The sequence below is a fragment of the Macaca nemestrina genome, chromosome 2 (assembly GCF_043159975.1).
Source record: "Macaca nemestrina isolate mMacNem1 chromosome 2, mMacNem.hap1, whole genome shotgun sequence".
Lineage (NCBI taxonomy): Eukaryota > Metazoa > Chordata > Mammalia > Primates > Cercopithecidae > Macaca > Macaca nemestrina.
In genome coordinates, this window is record NC_092126.1 from 116,131,250 (window position 1) to 116,156,048 (window position 24,799).

At 39.7% G+C, this 24,799-nt stretch overlaps 1 protein-coding gene across 50 annotated transcripts in view; it reads right to left on the reverse strand.

Moving 5' to 3' along the window:
• LOC105480555 (polybromo 1) overlaps positions 1–24,799 on the reverse strand; it is a 150,891-nt gene that overhangs the window by 55,913 nt on the left and 70,179 nt on the right. For all 50 annotated transcript variants that reach the window (XM_071091878.1, XM_071091860.1, XM_071091856.1 and 47 more), the window contains 3 exons: positions 23,230–23,335; positions 18,666–19,308; positions 12,538–12,749 (listed from right to left, as the gene is read on the reverse strand). In XM_071091878.1, the coding sequence (XP_070947979.1) occupies positions 12,538–12,749; positions 18,666–19,308; positions 23,230–23,335 (961 nt within the window). The remainder of the gene's footprint in view (positions 1–12,537; positions 12,750–18,665; positions 19,309–23,229; positions 23,336–24,799) is intronic.

Genomic DNA, 24,799 nt, shown 5'->3' on the forward strand with positions numbered 1-24,799 from the left:
CACTTGATTAATCAGTTGCTAGATAACAGTTTTCACCAAAATTGGCAGAACTTTTAAAAATTATATATATAATACCAAGAATTAGGAGATAGAGCAATGTTGTTCTACTTCTGGGAGACTTCTTCAACTTTGTATTCTAATATTTCTCTGAATGGAAAACAACTCATATATAATTAACACACCACATAATTCACCTATTTAAAGTTCAATGGTTTTTGGTATATTACATTATTAGATATTAATAATTGTAGTAAAACATATACAAAACAGTTATTCTGACCACTTTAAAATGTACCATTCACTGGCAATAATTTAGTGTTGTGCAACCATAACCACAAACTATTTTCAAAACTTTTTCATTACACCAAACAGAAACTTTAATCATTAAACAATAATTACCCATTTCTCCACTCCGCAACCTGGCCCCTAGCAACCTCTATTCCACTTTCTGTCCCTATGAATTTGCCAATTCTATATACTTCAAAAAAGTGTAATCAAACAATATTTGTCCTTTTCAGTTTGGCCTACTTCACTTATAAGGTTTTCAATGTTCATTTACATAGCATGAAAAAGGATGGCATTCCTTTTTACGGTGGGATAATATTCCATTGTATGCATATACCACTTATTGGGCTTTTGTTATTTTTCATTGACATATAATAATCATGTGGCTCATGTCTGCAATCCCAGCACTTTGGGAATCTGAGGAGGGAGGATTCCTTGAGCCCAGGAGTTTGAAACCAGCCTGGGCAACACAGCAAGATCTAGTCTCTACAAGTAATTTAAAAAATTAGGCCAGGTGCAGTGGCTCATGCCTGTAATCTAAGCACTTAGGGAGGCGGAAGCAGGCAGATCACCTGAGGTCAGGAGTTAGAGACCAGCCTGGCCAACATGGCAAAGTCCCGTCTGCTAAAAATACAAAAATCAGCTGGGTGTGGTGGTGTATGCCTATAATCCCAGCTACTCAGGAGGCTGAGGCAGGAGAATTGCTGGAACTGGGGAGGCAGAGGCTGCAGTGAGCTGAAATCACACCACTGCACTCCAGCCTGGGCAACAGAGCGAGACTACATCTCAAAAAAAAAAAAAAAAAGGCAGGTGTGGCACATGCCTCTAGTCTCAACTACTCAGGAGACTGAGGCAAGAGACTCGTTTGAGCTCAGGAGGTTGAGGGTGTAGTGAGCCATGTTCGTGCTACTGTACTCTAGCCTGGGTGACAGAATGAGACCCCATCACACACACACACAAAATGTACATATTTATGGAGTACAGTGTGATATTTCAATAACATGGACACAATGTATAACAATCAAATCAGGGTAATTAGCATATTCATAATCTCAAGCATTTATCATTCCTTTATGTTGAAAAGACTCAAAATCCACTCTTTTAGCTATTTGAAAACATAAAATAAATTGTTGTTAACTATAGTCAGTCTGTAGTGCTATTGAACACTAGTAACTTATTTTTCCTATCTAACTATAAACATATAGATGGTCAATAGGCATATGATAAAATGCTCAACATAACTATAAACGTCACGGAAATGCAAATCAAATTTTTAAAAAAATTTTACTGTCAGCCAGGCATGGTGGCTCATGCCTGTAATCCCAGCACTTTGGGCAGCCGAGGCGGGCGGATCACGAGGTCAGGAGATTGAGACCATCCTGGCTAACACAGTGAAACCCCGTCTCTACTAAAAATACAAAAATTAGCCAAGTGTGGTGGCAGGTGCCTGTAGTCCCAGCTACTTGGGAGGCTGAGGCAGGAGAATGGTGTGAACCCGGGAGGCAGAGCTTGCAGTGAACCGAGATTACGCCATTGCACTCCAGCCTGGGCGACACAGTGAGACTCCATCTCAAAAAAAAAAAAAAAAATGTTTTTACTGTCAATTTCACTAGTATATGATGAAAATATTTTTATAAAAACATTAATATTTCATGGATGTATTATTTTTAAATACATTTTTAAATTGTGATAAAAAATCTATAACGAAATCTGCCATTTGAACCAACGTAAAGTGTGCATTTCAGTGATATCAATTACAGTCACAATTTTTGTTTTTTCATTGATATATAATATAAATATTTATGGGAGACGTGACATTTTGTTGCACGTATAGAACATGTAATGATCAAGTCAGGGTATTTGGGGTAACCATCCTTTCTATGTGTTGGGAACATTTTAAGTTCTCTCTTCTAGCTACTTTGAAACATTCAATACACTGTTGCTAACTACAGTCACCCTATTCTGCTGTCAAATATTAGAACTTGTACCTTCTAACTCCATGTTTGTTGCTCTTTTCATCTCTATCCCACCCATCTTTCTCAGTCTTTGGTATCAATCATTCTACTCTCTAACTCCATGAGATCAACTTTTTTAGTTCCCACATGTAATTGAGAACATGCAAAATCTGTCTTTCTGTGTCTGGCATATTTCGATTAAGGTAATGATCTGCAGTTCCATCCATGTCGTTACAAATAACACTATTTTATTTTTGCTATGGACAAATAATATTCCATTGTATATACACACACGCACATTTTCTTTATGCTTTCATCCATTGATGGGCACTTATGTTGAATTCGTATCTTTGTTACTGTGAATAGTGCTTCTATAAACGTGAATGCAGGTATCCCTTTGATATACTAATTTCTTTTCCTTTGGATAAACACCTAGTGGTAGGCTTGCTAGATCACGTAGTTCTATTTTTAGTATTTTGAAAAATCTCCATACTGTTTTCACATAGTAACTGTAGTAATTTATATTCCTATCAACAATGTATAACAGTTCCCTTTGCTCTGCATCCTAGCCAACATCTATTACTTATTGTCTTCTTAATAACTGGGGTAACAAGGTGACATCACATTGTAGTTTTGATTTGCACTGATGATTAGTCATATCGAACATTTTATCATACGCATATTAACCATTTATATGCTTTCATTTGAGAAACAACTGTTCATGTTCTTTGCCCACTTTTTAATGGGATTATTATCACAATTATTGTTTTTTATTGTTGAGATGTTTGAATTCCTGGTATAGTCTGGATATTAGTCCCTCATCAGATGAACAGTTTGCAAATATTTTCTCCCATTGGGCAGGCTGTCTCTTCACTGTCTTGTTTCCTTTGCTGTGCAGAAGCCTTTTAGTTTAATATAATCCCATTTGTCAATTTTTGTTGTCTGTGCTTTTGAGGCCTTTGCCATAAGATCTTTGCCTAGACCAATGTCCTGAAGTGTCTTCTCTGTTTTCTTCTAGTAGTTTTATAGTTTTGGGTCTTATGTTTAAGTCTTTACTCCATCTTGAGTTGATTTTTGTATATGGTAAGAGATATGGGCCTTGTTTCGTTTTCTGCCTCTGGATATTCAATTTTTCCACCACCATTTATTGAAGAGGGTGTCCTTCCGCAACGCATGTTCTTGGTGCCCTTGTTGAAAAATCACTTGGCTATAAATATGTGGATTCCCTTCTGAATTCTCTATTCACTTTCATTGGTCTATATGTCTGTTTTTATACCAATACTGTGCTGTTTGGTTACTCTAGCCTTGTAATACATTTTGAAGTCAGGTAGTGTGATGCCTCCAGCTTTGTTCTTTTTGCTCAGGATTGCTTTCACTATTCAGGCCTTTTTTTGGTTCCATTCAAATTTTAGGATTTAAAAAAAATTTTAGAATTTTATTTACTTACTTACTTAGAGAGAGAGTTTTGCTCTGTTGCCCAGGCTGGAGTGCAGTGGTGTGATCTCAGCTCACTGAAACCTCTGCCACCCGATTTCAAGTGATTCTCCTGTCTCAGTCTCCCCAGTAATTAGGATTACAGGCATTCGCCACCATGCCCAGCTAGTGTGTGTGTGTGTGTGTGTGTGTATATTTTTTTTTTTCTGAGATGGAGGTTTTTTTTTTTTTGAGCTGGAGTCTCGCTCTGTCGCCCAGGCTGGAGTTCAGTGGTGTGATCTCTGTTCACTGCAAGCCCCGCCTCCCAGGTTCACGCCATTCTCCTGCCTCAGCCTCCCGAGTAGCTGGGACCACAGGTGCCTGCCACCACGCCCAGCTAATTTTTTGTATTTTTAGTGGAGACAGCATTTCACCATGTTAGCCAGGATGGTCTCAATCTCCTGACCTTGTGATGCGCCCGCCTCAGCCTCCAAAGTGCTAGAATTACAGGTGTGAGCCGCCACACCCAGCATGAGATGGAATGTTACTCTTGTTGCCCAGGGTGGAGTGCAATGGCACAATCTTGGCTCACCGCAAACTCTGCCTCCTGGATTCAAGTGATTCTCTTGCCTCAGCCTCCCGAGTAGCTGGGATTTACAAGCATGCGCCACCAGGCCCAGCTAATTTTGTTATTTTTGGTAGAGACAGGGGTCTCTCTATGTTGGTCAGGCTGGTCTCGAACTCCTGACCTCAGGTAATCCACCTGCCTCAGCCTCCCAAAGTGCTGGGATTACAGGCATGAGCCACAGTGCTGGGCCTAATTTTTGTATTTTTAGTAGAGACAGGGTTTTCACCATGTTGGCCAAGCTAGTCTTGAACTCCAGACCTCAAGTGATCCGCCCGCTTCGGCCTCCCAAAATGGAGTTACAGGCGTGAGCCACTGTGCCTGGCCTGAATTTTTTTCTATTTCTGTGAAAAATGACATTGGTACTTTGATAGAAATTGGAGATTGAATCTGCAGACTGCTTTGGGTAGTATGCTCATTTTAATGATATTAATTCTTCAGATCCATGAGCATGGGGTTTCTCCATTTGTTTGTGTCCTCTTTAGTTTTTTACATCAGTGTTTTATAGTTTTCCTTATAGAGATCTTTCACCCCCTTATTATTTGGAGGGTTTTTTTTTTTTTTTTTTTTTTTTTGGTGGATACTATAAATAGGATTGCCTTCTTGATTTCTTTTTTTTTTTTCTTTTTTGAGATGACATTTGCTCTTGTTGCCCAGGCAGGAGTACAATGGCACGATCTTGGCTCACTGCAACCTGCGCCTCTCAGGTTCAAGGGATCCTTCTGCCTCAGCCTAGTGAGTAGCTGGGATTATAGGTGTGCATCACCACGCCCAGCTAATTGTTTTATTTTTGATAGAGACAAGAGGGTTCACCATGTTGGTCAGTTTGTTCTTGAACTCCTGACGTCAAGTGATCTGCCTGCCTCAGCCTCCCAAAGTGCCCTTCTTGATTTCTTTCTCAGCTAGCTCATTACTAGTATGCTGATTTTGTATTCTCCAAGTCACTGAATTTATTTATCAGACTGAAGAGTTTTTTTTAAATCAAGTCTTTAGGTTTTTCTAGATATAAGATCATATCATCAGCAGAGAGGGACAAATGGACTTCTTCCTTTCTCCAATTTATTTCATTCTCTTGACTGATTCTCTTGCAGTACTATGTTGAATAGGAGTGGTGAAAGTGAAGTTATTTGACCTCTTCCAGTTCTTAGAAGAAAGGCTTTCAGGCAGGGCATGGTGGTTAATGCTTGTAATCCCTGCACTTTGCGAGGCCAAGGTGGGCAGATCACGAGGTTAGGAGTTCAAGATCAGCCTGGCCAACATGGTGAAACCCCGTCTCTACTAAAAATACAAAAATCAGCCAGGCATGGCAGCAGGTACCTGTAGTCCCAGCTACCTGGGAGGCTGAGGCACGAGAATTGCTTGAAACTGGAAGCGGAGGAGGCTGCAGCGAGCCGAGATCGTACCACTGCACTCCACCCTGGGGCAACAAGAGCGAAACTCTGTCAAAAAAAAAAAAAAAAAAAAAAAGAAAAAAAAAAAAAAAGAAAGGCTTTCAGCTTTTCCTCATCATGCATGATGTTAGTTGTGGATCTGTCATATATGGCCTTTATCATGTTTTAAAACTTATTTATTTATTTTTACAGATAGAGTCTTACTGGAAACTCAAACTCGTGGGGCTCCTTCTGCCTCAGCTTCTGGAGTTGCCATCTGGGATTACAGGCATATGCCACACTGCTGGGTTAATTTTTTGTTTTGTAAAGTCAGATCTCACTATATTGCCCAGGCTGGTCTTAAACTCCTTGTCTCAGTTGATCCTCCCACCTCAGCCTCCCAAAGCACTGGGATTACAGGTGTGAGCCACTGTGCTCAGTTCCTTTACTGAGATATATTCCCTCTATGCTTAATTTGTTGAGTTTCTGTCATGAATGGGATGCTGAATTTTATCAAATGCTTTTTCTTTTTCTTTTTTTTTTTTTTTTGAGACGGAGTCTCGCTCTGTCGCCCAGCCCAGGCTGGAGTGCAGTGGCGCGATCTCGGCTCACTGCAAGCTCCGCCTCCCGGGTTCACGCCATTCTCCTGCCTCAGCCTCCCGAGTAGCTGGGACTACAGGCGCCCACAACCGCGCCCGGCTAATTTTTTGTATTTTTAGTAGAGACGGGGTTTCACCGTGGTCTCGATCTCCTGACCTTGTGATCCGCCCGCCTCGGCCTCCCAAAGTGCTGGGATTACAGGCGTGAGCCACCGCGCCCGGCCTTATCAAATGCTTTTTCTGCATGTATTGAGATAATCATATGGTTTCTGTCCTTCATTCTGTTAATGTGAAACATCATGTTTATTTTTTGGATATTTTAAACTATCCTTGTATTGCTGGGATAAATCCCACATGATTGTGGTGTATTTTAAAAAAATATGCTGTTGGATTCATATTGCAAGAATTTTGGTGAGAATTTCTGCATCTATGTTCATCAGGGATACTGGCCTGTAGTTTTCTTTTCGTTGTTATTGTTGCATCCTGGTCTGGTTCTGGCATCAGGGTAATATTGGCCTTTGTAGAATGAGTTTGGCAATGAAATCATTCAGTCCTGGACTTTTCTTTCTTGGGAGACTTTTTATTAGTGATTCAATCTCCTGACTTATTATTAGTCCGCTTTCCTGATTCAGTCTTGGTAGGCTGTATGTGTTCAGGAATTTATCCATTTCCTCTAGGTTTTCCGGTTTGTTACTGTACAGTTGTTCATAATAGTCTCTAATGGTCTTTTGTATTTCTCTAGTATGAGTTTAGTATCTCCTTTTTCATTTCTGATTTTATTTGGGTCTTCTCTTTTTACTGGTTAGTTTAGCAAGTGAGTTACTAGTTTTGTTTTCTTTTCAAAAAACCAACTTCTTGTTTTGTTGATCCTTTGTATTTTTTTAGGTATATTTCATTGAATTCTGTTGTTCATTATTTCTTTCTTTTTATTAACTTTGGGTTTGGTTTGTTGCTGCTTTAGTAACTCCTTGAGGTGAATCATTAGATTATTTGAAATGCTTCTACTTTTTTGATTTAGGCATTTATTGCTGTAAAGTTCCCTATTGTAAAAAGCACTGCTTTTGCTGTATCCTACAGGTTCTGTTGTGTTTCAATTTTTGTTTCAATAAAATTTTTTATCTTACTAAATTTCTTCCTTGATACAATGGTCTTTTAGGAACATGTTTAATATCCATGTATTTGTACAGTTTCCAAAGTTCCTCTTGTTATTGATTTCTAGTTTTCTTCCATTGTGGTCTGAGAAGATAATTGATATTATTTCAATTTTTAAAAAAATTATTTATTTTGATAGAGATGAGGTCTTGCTATGTGGCCCAGGCTGGTCTTGAACTCCTGAGCTCAAGTGATCTGCCTGCCTTGGCCTTCCAAAGTGTTGGGATTACAGGTGTGAGCCCAGCCTAATTTCAATTTTTAAAAATTTGTTGAGACTTGTTTTGTGTCCTCACATGTGGTCTATCCTGGAGAATGTTTTGTGTGCTGATGAGAAAAATGTGCATTCTGTAGCTGTTAGATAAAATGTTCTGTAGATGTCTGGTAGATGCATTTGTTCTAAAGTGCAACTTAAATCCAGTGTTTCTTTGTTAATTTTCTGTCTAGATGATCTAATGCTGACAGTGGGATGTTGAAGTCCACAACTACTATTGTGGTTGTGGACTTCAACCACAATCTATCTTGCCCTTTAGATATAATAATATCTGCTTTATATATCTGGCTGCTTTGGTGCTGAGTGTATATATGCTCAGAACTGTTAGATCCCCTTGCTGAACGGATCCCTTTATCTTTATGTAATGACCTTTTTTGGGTCTCTTTTTACTGTTTTGACTGTTTTATCTGATATAAGCAAGCTACTGCTGCTCACTTTTGGTCTCTATTTGCATGAAATATCTTTTTATAACTCTTTATTTTCAGTCTATGTGTCTTCACAGGTGAGATGAGTTTCTTGTGGGCACCATATAGTTGGGTCATATTTTCAAAATACATTCAGCCAGTCTATATTTTTTTTTTTTGAGAGACAGAATCTCGCTCTATCGCCCAGGCTGGAGTGCAGTGGTGCAATCTCGGTTTGCTGTAACCTCCAGCTCCCAGGTTCAAGCAATTCTCCTGCCTCAGCTTCCCAAGTAGCTAGAACTACAGGCACGTGCCACCACGTCCAACTAATTTTTGTATTTTTTGGTAGAGACGAGGTTTCACTATATGTTGGCCAGACTGGTCTTGAACTGCCAACCTTAAGTAATCCACCTGCCTTGGCCTCCCAGAATGCTCAGATTACAGGTGTGAGCCACTGTGCCTGGCCCAGCCTATGTCTTTTAAGTGGAAAGTTAATCCATTTATATTCAATGTTATTATTAATATGTAAGAGCTTATTTCTGTTTTTTTATTACTTGATTTCTGGTTATTCTGTATATCATTTGTTCCTTTGTTTCTCTCTTACGGTTTATCATTGCGGTTTGGTGGTATTCTGTAGTGGGTAACGTGAATTTTTTCTCTTCCTTTTTTGTATGTTTGCTCTACCAGTGTTTTCATATTGTCATGTCTTTTAATGATGGTAGTTACTGTCTTACACTTCCAAATGTAGGAATCCCTTAAGCATTTCTTGTAAGACCAATCTAGTGGTAACGAATTCCCTCAGTTTTTGCTTGTCTGGGACTTTATTTCTCCTTCATTTGCAAAAGATAATTTTCCTGGGTATAGTATCCTTTGCCAGCAGTTTTTATTTTATTACTTTGAATATACCATCCCATTATCTCTGGCCTGTAAGGTTTCTGCTGAGAAAGCCACTGTTAACCTAATGGGAACTCCTTGATAGATAATTAGATACTTTACTGTTACTGTTTTTAGGATTTTCTCCTTATCTTTGACTTCTGACAGTAATGTACCATTGGGAAGACTTTTTTGAATTTTATCTATTTGGGGATCTTTGACTCTTCTGTAACTGGATGTCTAAATTTCTTGATACACTTAGAAAGTTTTCATCCTTTATTTCACTAAACAGGTTTTTCAACCTTTTAAAATTTCCTCTTCACCTTCAGGAATACTGAAAATTTGAATACTTGGTCACTTTATGGTGTCCCTTATGTTACCAAGCTTTGCTCATTCTTTATTTTTCTCTGAGTGGGTTATTACTATTTCAAAAGACCTGTCAACAATTCCTGAAATTCTTTTTTCTGGTTGATATAGTCTGTTCCTAAAGCTTTCAAATATCTTTTGTATTTCATTCAATAAATTCTTCAGTTCCAGAATCTTTTAGTTCTTTTTCATGGTATCTATTTGATAAAGTTCTCATTCATATCCTGAATTGTTTTTCTGATTTCTTTGTATTGTTTCTAAGAATTCTCTTGTATCTCACTTTCTTTAGTATGAAACTTTGAATTATTTTCCTGGAATTTGATAAATTACTTCGTTTGTTTTTGAGACGGAGTCTCACTCTGTCCCAGGCCGGAGTGCAATGGCACAATCTTGGCTCACTACAACCTCCACCTCCTGGGTTCAAAGTATTCTTCTGCCTCAGCCTTCCGAGCAGCTGAGATTACAGGTGCACGCCACCATGCCTGGCTAATTTTTGTATTTTTAGCAGAGACAGTGTTTCACCATGTTGGCCAGGCTGGTCTTGCACTCCTGATCTCGTGATCTGCCGGCCCTGGTCTCCCAAAGTGCAGGGATTACAGTGTGAGCCACTGCGCCCAGCCGATAAATTACTTTTTGATTGGAATCTATTGCTAGAGAATTACTGGGTTCTTTTGGAGGTATCATATTTCCTTGCTTTTTCTTGATTCCTGTGTCCTTAAATTGATACTGTGTGTGTCTGGTATAATAGTCACTTCTTCCAATGTTCTGAATTTATTTTCGTAGAAGAGGACTTTTCCTTGAAGATAGATCTGTGGTGTTGGTTGGGCAGGATACTTTGGTTTTGAATCTAGGTGCGTACAGTAGTGTAATCTCTGTATGATTCCTTCTACTGTAAACAGTATCAGTGGTATCCATGACTTCCTCAGTAGCTTAGGGCAGCAGCCCCCAACCTTTTTGGCACCAGGGACTAGTTTCGTGGAAGATAATTTTTCCATAGACGGGGGTGGGGTTTGTGGGGGTAAGGGATGAGGGTTGTGGGATGGTTTCAGGATGAAACTGTTCCATCTCAGATCATCAGGCATTAGAGTTTCATAAGCAGTGCACAACCTAGATCCCTCACACACACAGTCCACAACAGGGTTCATGCTCCTATGAGAATCTAATGCCACCACTGATCTAACAGGAAGTGGAGCTCAGGGGATAATGTTCACTTGCTTGCCAGTCACTGACTTCTGTGGAGCCCAGTTCCTAACTAATGTGGGGGGTGGGGAGGAGGTGGGGGCCCCTGGCTTGGGGTGCAGTTGACAGTGGAGGCTGTGATAAAGTATTGCTGGGGACTGGGCTGTCAAGTGTGCCAGGCTTTGGGCACCAGAGTGGTGTATACTGGCACTGGTGTTAGCAGGTCCAGGCAGGCCAATTCTTGGGACTTCAGCTGGCTTGCTTGAGTGCCAGGAATGGCAGCAGTGGATCGAGCAGGTGGGTAGGTTCCTGAGCCCCTGGGCAGTGGATGTGACAAGGGTGAAAGCAGTAGCAGTGCTGGGACAACTCTTTGGGACCCAAGTGTTTTGCACCAGTACTGGCAATGGCTATGATGGGTGGGCTAGTACCTGGACCCACAGGTAACACATGAAGATGGGTGCCAGTTGTGGTGGTAGTGGCAGATTGAGTGGCCCTGACCCCAGATGCTGGGAAAAGTGCTCAGGTATCACTAATTGTCAGTTGGGCTGGACAATCCCCAGGCCCCTGGATGGAACGTGCAGATAATTACATGTATGTGATCAATCAGTTGCTGCTTTCAAGATTTTCATCAGTTTGATGATGATGTATCTAAATGGGGCTTTCTTTGTGTTTATCTTACTTGAAATTCTTGGAGCTGTAGGTTAATGTTTTTCATCAATTTGAGAGGCTTTCAGTCATTATGTCTTCAAATCTTTTTTTCTCCCCCTTTCTCTTCTCTCCTCTGGAGCTCCCACTATAGATCTACTAGGAAACTTGACACTAGAGGTTGTTCCTCTCTTTCTACAGCCAATGACTTAGGTGAAGGTTGTAGTTAACTACCTCAAGCCCATGATATGCCATGTGCTGACAGATCTGTGTATAGGTTGGGAGATGCACTCAAAGTCGCAGTCAATTTTCAAGTACCCCATTGGATTTTGCTTTTCACCAGGTTCTTTTGCATCTTCCCCAACAGCATGTGTAGGTTTTCCAGTTGGCTGGGAACGTGTGGAGAGCTTATCTCAGTCCTTTTACAGATGTCTAATTTTCAGAATATTCTTTAACTTGGATCATCACCTTGGGCCATCAAAGTTGCAGCTTTACTCCATGCATTTCTGCATCAACCACTTTTAGCTGGCAAAGTCACAGATTCCCCCCTCCTCTAAACCCCACACATATATATTCACTATCTTCCTGAATGAGTATATCATATATCTCCTTTGGTGACAAAGCTGTTGGTTTTGCAGTTAGTTCTATGCTGGCAAAATTACTATTCTCACCAACCAGGTTTCTTTCCCTTCTCTTTGGGGAAGAGAATGCCATCACTTGTAAGAATTTGCTTCAAATCAATCTATTTTGTTTTCTTGCCTAAGGGAAAAAAAATCTATGCAGGAGATTTGATGCCAAAGATTAACATAACTTAAAGTCACATATTCTAGGAATCTATGTGAACTTGAACTTTATCAGAAATGATCCAATTTGTAATCATAAGATCCTGTTATCAAAATATTTCTAAATTCTGGCAAGTGACCCAAAGTAACATTTTATAGTTTGATACAATTAAACTTTTCTCCAGGTATGTGATTCAACCAAAATATCATCTACTTGTCTAGTCCAAATTATCTACGAGGAAAGCAATGCTACTGTATGATGTGGCAAAAACTTGATGGACTCACTGTTGAGAATGCTTTCTAGTTCTAGCTGGCCTGCTTAGGTTTTGATCTACCAATAATATAAAGAGGCATTAAGCCCCCACACTTGTGAATTAACTGACTCTTTTCCTGGAATGCTAGGATAACAGCTGTGCCACAGGTAACTTTCAATCTTTCCCAGGTCTGATGACCAAATTGATAACTATAAAAATATTTCCATCTCATTGTGCCTACTCTAATATAGTCAATACCCTGAATTTTCATTCATACAAACAGGACTCTTTTCCACAGCTAATTATGAGAACAGCTAGAAGACAGTACATTTCTTCATATTCAATAAAATGAAAAGAAACCAACCTCTTTTTTCTTCTTCTCGTTTTAGTTTATCTTCCTCTATTTCTTTTGGCAATTTTTCCTTTTTCTCTTTCTCCACATCATTATGCAAATGTTTTGTGGTATAGCTGAGTGCCGGTGAAAGAAGAATCTCTCCATTTTTGCAGAGTTCATCACGAATTTTAATAAAAAACTGCTGAAGTTCTACCGCATCTTCATATATTTCTGAATCTGTCCTATAACGGTATCAAGAGTATCCACTGACACACAAGCTATTTCTTTTAAACACCTCAATTATGTTAAATTCTATTAAATGCTTCTTTAATTGATATAGTGGTATTTCTGCACAGGTCTATGAAGAGTATCTTTCTGAAGTTTGTTAAAACAAAATCCGAAGTGTCATTTTACCATGGTAAGCCTCATGGCCACCATTTTCCTTTACTTCAAGGTTCACTTCTTGTACAGCTCATGTAAAAGGAAAGGCTTCATGTATTTTCTCTTGGAGATACATGGCACATGCATTAATTGATTCTGGCAGGGGAAAGTGGCTGCCAGAACCAAGAATTGTACCAAGTTTCTACAATATGTTCAACACTTATTCGTATCCATTCTTTGCATTTTTACTTTCTCTTAATAGCAGACCAGTGTGTTACATAATAGGCTCTATTTTCTTCCTTTTGGTCCTATATCATGGTTGCCTAGGCTAGTGAGACCCTGTGAATATCTGAACCTAAAGCAAAGCCATGAAGGCATTCTATAATGGTTAGAGGCCTCAGAGTTAGTGTTCATTTTAGTTTCCCAGAAATAACTGTGTAATTCTGGGGAACCAGCAAAGGCAACACAGTGAAAGATGGAAAAAAGATTATCTATGTCATACCCAGAACTTTTCTGAGTCTCTTTCTCATTTATGAAATAAGGCAGCCAGGCATGGTGGTTCACACCTATAATCCCAACGCTTTGGGAGGCCGAGGTGGGAGGACTGCTTAAGGCCAGGAGTTTGAGACCAGCCTAAGCAACACAGCAAGACACTGTCTCAACAAAAAATCAGCCGGGCATTGGAGTACACACCTGTAGTCCTAGCTATCTGGGAAGCTGAGGCGGGAGGGTCACTTGAGCTCAGGAGTTCAAGGGTGCAGTAAGTTATGATGGCACCACTGCATTCCACCCTGGGCAACAGAGCAAGACCCTGTCTCTTTAAAAAAATCAACAAATAGGCCAGTTGTGGTGGCTCACACCTACAATCCCAGCACTTTGGGAGGTCACGGTGGGCCAAAATGGTTAACCCAAGTCTCTACTGAAAATATAAAAATTAGCCAGGCATGATGAATCTCAGCTACTCAGGAGGCTGAGGCAGGACAATCGCTTGAACCCGGGAGTAGAGGTTGCAGTGAGCCAAGATTGCGCCACTGCACTCTAGTCTGGGCAATAGAGTGAGACTGTATCTCAAAATAAATAAATACATACATACATACATACATACATACATACATAACTAAATAAATAAAATGTGGGGAGTGGGCAAAATAAACTTTAGACTTTAGAATTTTGACTGGAGGAAGTTTTATTACTGTTTCTAGTCCACTGCGGTCTGAGGAAGGTTTACATACAATTGTTCTTATTTTATTTTATTTTTTTAGGCTGGGTCTTGCTCTGCCACTCAGACTAGAGTGCAGTGGCGTGATCACAGCTCACCATAGCCTCAACTTCTTGGGCTCAAGCTGGCTAATTTTTAAATTTTTTGTAGCAACAGGGTCCTCCCTATGTTGCCCAGGCTGGTCTTGAACTCCTGGCCTTGAGTGATCCTCCCACTTCAGCCTTCCGAAGTGCTTAAATTACAGGTGTGAGACACCACAACTGGCTGGCTTAAATAGAATTCTATTAACTAAGAATACCAGAGTCTAAAAACTTATTCACAAAACTAACCACAAAGGTCTTAGCAGTTACAGAGACATTCTGCTCAGAGGAGTGTGGCCAAGTTAGCCGCCTGTTGATACATGACACTAGAGCATCAAACTTCAGAGAGGTCCCCAGAATGCTGCTCCTCATCAGCAAAGGTGAACTGGCAAACAATTAAAAGACATGATCAATAACCTAAATGGGTATTTCTGGAAAGTTGTTTTTTTTTTTTTTTTTTGAGACGGAGTTTCATTCTTGTTGCCCAGGCTGGGGTACACTGGTGCAATCTCAGCTCTGCAACCTCTGCCTCCCAGGTTCAAGCAATTCTCCTGCCTCAGCCTTTCAAGTAGCTGGGATTATAGGCACCCACCACCATGTCTGGCTAATTTTTGTACTTTTAGTAGAAACGGGGCTTCACCATGTTGGCCAAGCTGGTCTCAAATTCCTGACCTCAGGTGATCCTCCCGCCTTGGCCTCCCAAAGTGCTGGGATTACAGGTGTGAGCCACTGTGTCCGGCCTTGGAAAGGTTTTAAATATCTTTTGGGGTCATAGAAATGCTAATACTTGTAGGAAAGCAATAAAAATAAAACTTACCAAGGGAAGACACCCCTGAAACACTTTTTTTTCCTTCTTGAGATACAGTCTCACTCTGATGCCCAGGCTAGAGTACAGTGGCACAATCATGGCTCACTACAGCCTCAATCTTCTGGCTCAAGCAATCCTCCCACCTCAGCCTCTCGAGTAGCTGGGACTATAGGCATACGTCACCAAGCTTGGCTGATTTTTAAAATTTTATTTTAAGTAGAGATAAGGAAGGTCTTGCTATGTTGTCCAGACTGGTCTCAAACTCCTGAGTGCAAGCCATCCTCCCACCTTGGGCTCCCAAAGTGCTGGGATTACAGGTGTGAGCCACTGTACCTGGCCCCTAAAACACAATTTTATGTCTGTTTTCCGAATGACGATATTTGAATTCTGCTCACTTGAAATTAAAGTTCATTTTATAAATTTTCACTTTTATAAAATTAAAAGTGAAAATTTTTGTAAATTAAAAGTAAAAAATTTTTGTAAAATTTTTGTAAATACCTTTGATGGTATACTGAAAAGGCAGATCATAATTCCATCATATCACATGGTTTAGAAATGAACATTTTTTACAAGAGTCACTAAGCACCTACCATACGCTTTCTTGTTTATTCCAAGTACTATAAAGAATTTATTAATCTAAGAAGTCAGGTGTTCATTGAATGTGCAGGAGCATAAATACTCAAGCTGGAAAAACAACTCTAAATTCCCCCTCAATTGCTAAGTAATCTTTTTATATAAGGCAGACATTCAGCAAAAGGAAAAAATTACGAATACAGAAGGCTCTTAATGCTTCCCTTGTTCATCTTCCCACAGGTCCCTTTTACCTGCAAGGGGGTCAGAGTGTTTAGTCTGGGAATACTGCCAGCAGTTTAGGAAAGGCAGCAGCCAACTGGCAAGAGTCAGCACTGTGTTGTTACTAAATACTGTTGATGGACAAACTATTGTTACCTGAGTGAATTTTTCTCTTGTTATGTCTCACTGTTCGGATTCCTTCTATTTTAGCCTGTGAAGTCCTAGGTGACGCTGGGTAACAGTGGTGGGTAGGGGTAGGGGTAAATGGTGATGAAGCATGAAGACTCTTAAGAGATCAACATGGAAATCTACTGTATGGAGACTTCACTGAATTTATGAACTATTATTTCTGGGATGTCTAGCTTTGTTACTGGTAATATAGTAGATAAAGGCATAGTTTATCCTTCACTAAATTGATGCATCCCCATCAATTCTTATTAAGTACTTATTCTTAATAAGTACTATAAGCAGTCACAATACTATCTTCTTTTACAAAGTTAAGAATGGCTCCCTGTATGTTTTTCTTTTAAATATTTTTCCTAACTATTAAATTACCAGGGATCCCTTTTGTTTTTCAACAAAGCTCTGGGTATGAGGGTAAAACTGTGTGCACCACTATCTCATAAAAATATACCTTGGACTCTATCTCCCAGGCCTCAAAAGCAAAAAACAATCATGTCAACAATGGGAGAATGAAAAGAGCTAATTTCCTAGAGATACAAATCTTAATTCTTAAAATAAACATATCATCTATACAACATAAACAAAGTTCCTAATAATCTACAAGACAAATAATCATTGAAAGACTCACAGAACTAACACCAAGATGTAATGAGGCTAAGTAGGGAGGGGAGGAAGGGAGGGGTATTAGACTTAAGGACTACTTAAGCCAAGAACAAGAACAGAAAGAAGTCTAAGCTACATGAAAATAGAGTTTGTTTTGCCCACTGGTGTATTCCATCTAGAATATGCTCATTAATTGGTAGCATCTCCATAAATATATGTTGAATAAATGAGTAAATCCAAGAGTTTTTGACTGCAAGATGTCCCTCCATCCTTCTCTTTATTTCTACCCAATTGCTGAAGCACCATATTATTAAGGACCATTTCTTAAAGGTGTCACTCATGGGCCTCACCAAACTGGCCCCAACTCTATCCCTGTCTTTTAAACATACCATATTCATTTCCTAACTCCATTTCTTTGCTCATAACATTCACCTTATTTGAAATATCTTCTTGCCTACTCATTTGAACCCTACCTATCCACCCATTCTTTCCTGATGCCTTATGCCTTTTTAGGAGAACTGTGGCCCACAGAATTCCTTACATCACCATCTTTACTAAATATCAGGTTGTGATATGTTGTTTCATGTCTGGAATTATTTTTCCCTTAAGCATAAGTCCTGGCCCATCCATCAGACTTCAAGCTTTTAGAGAGCACAGAGCTCAAGGCTTATCATCCACGGCCGTGCTCCATGACTTGTCCTAGTAATTGGCTCAGGAGTAGCTCTCTGCAGTGAAGAGCAAGACAAGTCACATCATTTACTAGTTGGATGACTATGGGTAACTTTTCTCTGCCTATGCCTCTAATTCTTTCACATGCAAACTGAGAAGATTATCACTTACCTAGAATGGCTATCATAAGGGTTAGAGATTGCCTTCATAAAGTGTTTAGCATGGTGCTTTACAAAGAGTTGGTGCTTAATACAAGCAGCAAATGTTACGATCTTTTTTCTTTTATTTGCGAAGACACTGAAAGCAAAGACTACTTGCTTTTCTTTAAAGGTTCAGAGCAATGTCTGACTTCATAGATTCCCTAGCTGGCATTACACTGCCTAAAGGTCTAGTTCTAAACATGGTAAGTTGTAAGCTCCAGGAAGGTACGGTTTGTATCTTTATTTTTTTGTATTTTCCCAGCTGTCTCCAAGAGCACATATAAAATACACTATAATTGCTGAATTTAATAGTCAAGTTTGATATTGATATGCAGCAAATATATATCACAGATAAAAATTAGAAGGAAATTTAAGTTTAATGTAAATCTAAATTTGCTTCTTTTAAAACATTTAATGTCCTCAGCAAGCTCTCTAGAACCTGAGATTAAAAAAAAAAAAAAAAGAAGCCCTCTGAGGTACTTAAAATGGTGATCAAATTTATATCAGTCTACCTCAGGTCAATACCTTGGAGCTATTTTATTTAAAGCAGTCATGCATTGAAGCCAAACCTTAAAAGAAAAATGCAGTTACTATTTCCAATTAGAAACATTTATGTTTTTATAAAACACATTCTGTGAAAGGCTGTATTTTTTTTTTTTTTTTTTGAGACGGAGTCTTGCTCTGTCGCCCAGGCTGGAGTGCAGTGGCCGGATCTCAGCTCACTGCAAGCTCCGCCTCCCGGGTTCACGCCATTCTCCTGCCTCAGCCTCCCGAGTAGCTGGGACTACAGGCACCCGCCACCTCGCCCGGCTAGTTTTTTGTATTTTTTTTAGTAGAGACGGGGTTTCACCGTGTTAGCCAGGATGGTCTCGATCTCCCGACCTCGTGATCCGCCCGTCTCGGCCTCCCAAAGTGCTGGGATTACAGGCTTGAGCCACCGCGCCCGGCCGAAAGGCTGTATTTTAAGTTTATGCTTTTCAAGAGACCTTCAATTTTGTCTTCCTCCCCACTGGCTTTAATCTAGATGACTTAGTGGTGTGCCTTCTCTCCCCCATAGAATATACTCGATCTTAAGAAGTTCTGGCTAATTAGAATTCAGAATAGCATGCTACCAACTACAATCACGTACGTAAGTGGAAATAGTACATCAAAGCAATATTCTTTCATCTGTTTTGTATTAAATAGCACACATCCTCAAAATGAAAATGGCTTTGAAAACATACCGATTCATCCTTCTTGCCCGTTCCAATACTTCAAACATATGCTCTTGAAATAAATCAAGCCGCCGGTAGCGATTATTTTCAACATTCTTCCTAATGATGTCAAATGTAAGGGGTGGTTTGTTAGGAAAGTTGGGATCCACAGCAGGAATTTCCGCTAAAGAATCACTGTAGCATCTTCCCTCATCATCCTGATGACTCATGACTGACACAAAAAGATTGTGGATAAGCTCTTGAATCAGCAAAGTCACATTTGGGACATGAGAGTCCTCATCTCCCTCCAGGTCTCTGCGCGTTTCAAGCAGGACTTTGTGTAGTACAAGAGCATCTTTGTAGATCAAAGACTCAGGCTCATTGTATGTACATGCATTATTAAACATCATGACAAAGTCCTCAACCATAGAGTCAATATCTTGGTACTTGTTGGCCATCATGTGACTTCGAATTTTTTCCATATCCATGGGCTTTTTAATAGTCAGATAGTAGTCAGGCAACTCAGATCTAGAGGGAAGCCTCAGAAATATGGCACTGAGGCGGCGACCTCTCTTATCAGTATAGTTCTTTACAGCTTCATAGACCTCATTTAGTTTCTGCTGCATTGGAGTCATGTATTTTGATTTTTTAGGAGAAATGCCACTCTTCCTACCTAAAGAGAGAGACTTAAAGTTAAATGAATAAAATAAATGAACCTAAATTTGTATACAGATGGTAGCATAACCACAAGCTACGATTCCAAATAATTTGTAAAACCCAGCAATTAGCATGTCTATAGTGAAATATAACCTGCAGACAAAAAAGAACTAAAAAAAATTTTTTAACTGTTTTTAGTAATCATATTTTTGATGGGAGACTAAGTACTGTAAGGTTGAGAAAGCTGTGAATAAGGAATAAAGCAAATGAGCAGCTATGTGACATTCTATCACCTCTGGTATCACTGAGAACTGAGATTTTCATCATGGGATAAAAAGAGATAACGGATGTTAAAACACAGGACATTAATAATTACCTTGAGGCCTTTAATCTCAATTGAAAGTATCACTATGAACTTATGATGTATTTTATCTTTAATTATAAGCATACGAACAAACACATACAAATTTCCTAGCTCTGTCCACTGAAAATCGTACAAACAATGACTACATCAGTAGCAGTATACCCCACACTAGAGTTTTAAAATATTAATTCCAAATACAAATGTTGATGAACCCTCACCTTTTAGCAGAAACATGAAAAAGGTAGGGCTCCTTGGCAAATGACTGATTCCCAGTCTGGTATATCTTCAAACACTAGACAGTAAAGAATCTATCAATGACTTCTTACCATGACTTCATGTCAACAGAATATAGGAACCATCTGGGCGTGGTGGCTCATGCCTGCAACCCCAACGCTTTGGGAGGCCAAGGTGGGTGGATCACCTGAGGTCAGGAGTTCAAGATCAGCCTGGCCAATATGGCGAAACCTCATCTCTATTAAAAATACAAAAAATTAGCCGGGTGTGGTGGTGGTGCCTGTAATCCAAGTTACTTGGGAGGTGAGGCAGGAGAATTGCTTGAACCCAGGAGGCAGAGGTTGCAGTGAGCTGAAATCAAGCCATTGCACTCCAGCCTGGGCGACAGAGCGAGATTCTGTCTCAAAAAAAACAAAACAAAAAGAATATAGGAATCAGCCTGAACCAGCCTGAGTATCAATAACGGCAATAACTTTAATCACAACTCAGCCACATGTTTAAGTCTGGTAGTTCTTAATAATATGTATAAACAAACAACAAAATGGGTAAATATTGAAGGATGTTAGTAAACCAATGCATATTTTGAAAACTGGTAAAGGGGAAAACAAAATAAAACAAAAATCAAGCCTTTATCCTTTCAAAAAGCAAGACACACACATGAAAAACACTGTACCACTGGCTAATCAAATATCAGATAAGGCAAAGTTTCTCTAGAGCTAGTAAGGAATAAAATTAAAAACGATCACAATTTTACATCCCTTTCATGAATTAATAATTAATGAAGTATGCAACACCACCAGTTAACAGAAAGACATAGATTTCACATGTACCTGATGGAAGATGATATATTACCTATGAAGTCGGTTTTTCTGCCAAAGGGAGAGGATAGGGGATCAGACCTCAATCTGATCAAACCTCTGGCTCCAACTACCAATTTACAGGAAGTGCAAAGGACAGAGGAACACATGAAAGTACAACAGAGTGGGCCAGGAGCGGTGGCTCATGCCTGTAATACCAGCACTGTGGAAGGCCAAGGTGGGCAGATCACTTGAGTCCAGGAGTTCAAGACCAGCCTGGCAACATAGCAAAACCCTGTCTCTACTAAAAATACAAAAAAAATGAGCTGGAAGTGGTGGCATGTACCTGTAGTCCCAGCTACCTGAGAGGCTAAAGTGGGAGGATTGCTTCAGTCGGGAGGTGGAGGTGGCAATGAGCCAAGAATGTGCCACTACACTCCAGCTTGGGTGACAGAGTGAGACCCTGTCGCCAAAAAACAAAACGAAACAAAACACAACACACACAAAAACCCCCACAACATATGGATGCAATCAGCAAAATCCAGACTATGGGAAACTATAGCACAAATCTAATTTCTTCAACAGATAAATAGTAAGGGGTGGAAAAAGAGAGAGATGGAGGGGAGTTTACAGATTAAAAGAAGTATTGGGCTGGGCACAGTGGCTCACACCTGTAATTCCAGCCCTTTGGGAGGCCGAGGTGGGCGGATCACGAGGTCAGGAGTTCGACACCAGCCTGGCCAATATGGTGAAACAGGACTGAGTCACCTCCCTGGCCACTGTACTTTACATTTATATATGTTTGAAATTTTTCATTAAAAAACATAGAGAAATAAAAAGGAAGCCAGGCACGGTGGCTCATGCCTGTAATCCCAACACTTTAGAAGGCAGAGGCAGGAGGATCGCTTGAGCCCAGGAGTTCAAGACCAGCCTGGCCAATACAGGGAGACCCTGCCTCTATTAATTTAAAACAAACAAAAGAAATAAAAAGGAAATTAACATTCCACATAAAAAGCCCTTTTTAAAGAACTTTAAAAAATGCATATGTGAATTTATGTATTTAAATATAATTTAGATAGTTATTGTTAAACTATTATTAGTCTTTTATGAAATCCATTCTAGTTAAAAGATACTGTGTTCCTACAAAGTGGAATGAAAGTTTTACATTTCTCCAAACCTTCTGTATGCTTTTACAATTCCATGAAAAGATAAATGCCTTAAAAAGGATTCATTGCTTAGCAGTAAATCATACCCAAATCTACTACTAAATTTAGTTGATAGTCATTTCAGATAAAAAAGCTAGTCCGGGCCAGGCAGGGTGGCTCACACCCGTAATCCCAGCACTTTAGGAGGCCAAGGTAGGCGAATCACTTGAGGTCAGGAGTTTTAACAGCAGCCTGGTCAACATGGTGAAACCCCGTCTCTACTAAAAATACAAAAAATTAGTTGGGCATGGTGGCGTACACTCGTAGTCCCAGCTACTTGGGAGGCTGAGTGGAAGGATCACTTGAACCTGGGAGGCAGAGGTTGCAGTGAGCCAAGGTCACGCCACGGCACTCCAACCTGGGTGACAGGGCGAGATGCTTTATTAAAAAAAAAAAGCTAGTCTGTCTGTTTTCCCCCTTTCCAGCAAATACGGCTCCAACGAATATCATTATCAATTGCTTGGTATCTATTTTATTTACATATTTTAAAGAAGACAGAAATCTCTTTATCTCTTATCTAGTGGTATTAATAACTTTTACTCTCTTCTCTTCGAACCTTTTCCTTCCTTTTTTTTTTTTTTTTCTTCCCCGAGGCAGAGTCTCACTTATGAGCACAGTGGTGCGATCTTGGCTCACTGCAACCTCTGCCTCCCAGGTTCAAGCAATTATCCTGCCTTAGCCTCCCAAAGAGCTGGGATTACAGGCATGTACTCCCATGTCTGGCTAATTTTTATATTTTGAGTAAAGATGGGGATTCACCATGTTGGCCAGGCTGGTCCTGAACTCCTGACCTCAAGTGATCTGCCCACCTCAGCCTCTCAAAGTGCTGAGATTACAGACATGAGTCACTGTCCCTGGCCTTCTCTTACAACTTTTAATAAAAAAACCAACCACAGACTACACTCAAATGATAGCTGAGTAGAGTACAGTGGCTGGCTGGACATTTCTAACTCCTCTGTCTAGTTGGAACTGTTGGGATTAATTTTTAATTCTAGTAATTGTCAGACACACATATCAAGAAAAGAAATCTGCTACTATATTCTTACAGCATTATATGTAGAGAAAAATCTATTTTTACTATTTAAAATTTATAAAATGTCTACTGCATTCAAGAAAGTAAACAAAACCTCTGACATTATATTTTACTACCCACATGCTTGTCACAGTTTAGCTACTTAAAATACAGTAAACAAGAGGGCTTGACAAGAAGGAAGAACTCCATGCTGGAGCACAGTGAGTTCAAATATATTCATCATTTAATTAAATATTATTTCAGAAAAATCAGCAATCTCTCTTTGATAGACTAAACTAAATAACAAAGTGTGAGGCTGCCTTACTCAGCTTGAGTTTGGGAGAAGCCATGTCATCATCATCAGGCAATGGGCCCAGCTCTTTCCTTTTCTCCTTGAGTAACTTCTCCAGGATATGTGCATCGTTGTACACCTACATTCCAAAAATATATTTAAATTATTCTCTAAAAACTTTTTATTAAGGTATAAAATGCATCCATAAAGAAGTTTTAAAAAGACAGTTGAAGATAGTTCGGAGCTTAAAGAAAACCAAAACCAGCCTCACTACAGAGCAATAAAATCACTGTATCTGTGGGAAAGCCTAGGCCTTAACTGGCTTGTTTTTAAGCTTCCCAGGTGATTCTAATGCACAGACATGCATGCTAATGTTTGAGAACCACTGTAGTAGAATCACTGCAGGTTTTAACAGAAGTTCTGAAACACAATTACATGTGTTGTTTTCTTCAAAAACTTTTCTTCTCCACTGGACACTCAAGGTAGCAGACTTAGGCCAATAGAAATTAGAGACTAAAAATATCTGATAGTTGGAGAGCAATATCTCAATATCTTAAATTCCGAATCTGAGTTCACAGTCTGAAGCTTCATCTATAAAAAAACAATTATCCTTGCTTAGGAATCTCTCTCTGAGGACTGAGCCAAGGGTGGTAATATGTAGTCAAGAACAACGTTACTCACCTTATGACTTTGCATCCATAGCTCCCTCCTCTTACCTCCCCAGCAGATGCTATGTCCTCCCTTGGCCACCCACCAAAGCAGAGGAGCTGAGGGAAAAAGTGACCTCCCCTGTCTGGCCATCTCTCTTAAAGATGGCTTTTTCCTCTACCAGTGATGGACAAGTGGTATATTAGCCAGTGACACTGAGGACTGTGTAAACCCTTAAGATACAACCATTTTTTATATTTATAAGCACCCTCAATGCATACTCTATTTTATAATCAAATGTAATTGCAGAGGGAAACAAATGACTTAAAAATGTTATTTTATTTCTGGGAGATGTAAAGTAGATAAAAAGATATCAAATAGAAAAAGTTTCAAAGAAGGGAGACTATATCTTAGTTATACTGATAAAGAACTAAAAATCAAGATGCTTTGGCCGGGCGCGGTGACTCACGCCTATAATCCCAGCACTTTGGGAGGCTCAGGCAGATGGATCACGAGGTCAGGAGATGAAGACCATCCAGGCTAACACGGTGAAACCCCATCTCTACTAAAAATACAAAAAATTAGCTGGGCATGGTGGCAGGCACCTGTAGTCCCAGCTACGCGGGAGGCTGAGGCAGGAGAATGGCATAAACCCGGGAGGCAGAGCTTGCAGTGAGCCGAGATGGCACCACTGCACCCCAGCCTGGGCGACAGAGCGAGACTCTGTCTCAAAAAAAAATCAAGATGCTTCACAGCAAAATCAATTAAATCAATTATTTAGAGGTGCATTTATGGGAATAGCATGCTGATTTTTATATAATTATACATTTTCTATATAGGCTGTCTTTGGAGAAGTATGGTCGTTGAGGATCGTAGTAATAATGATGATGAAAGATTTTAATACTATTGGCTTTCCTTTGAGTGCTTATTCAGTACCAGGCACTCTGCTAAATGC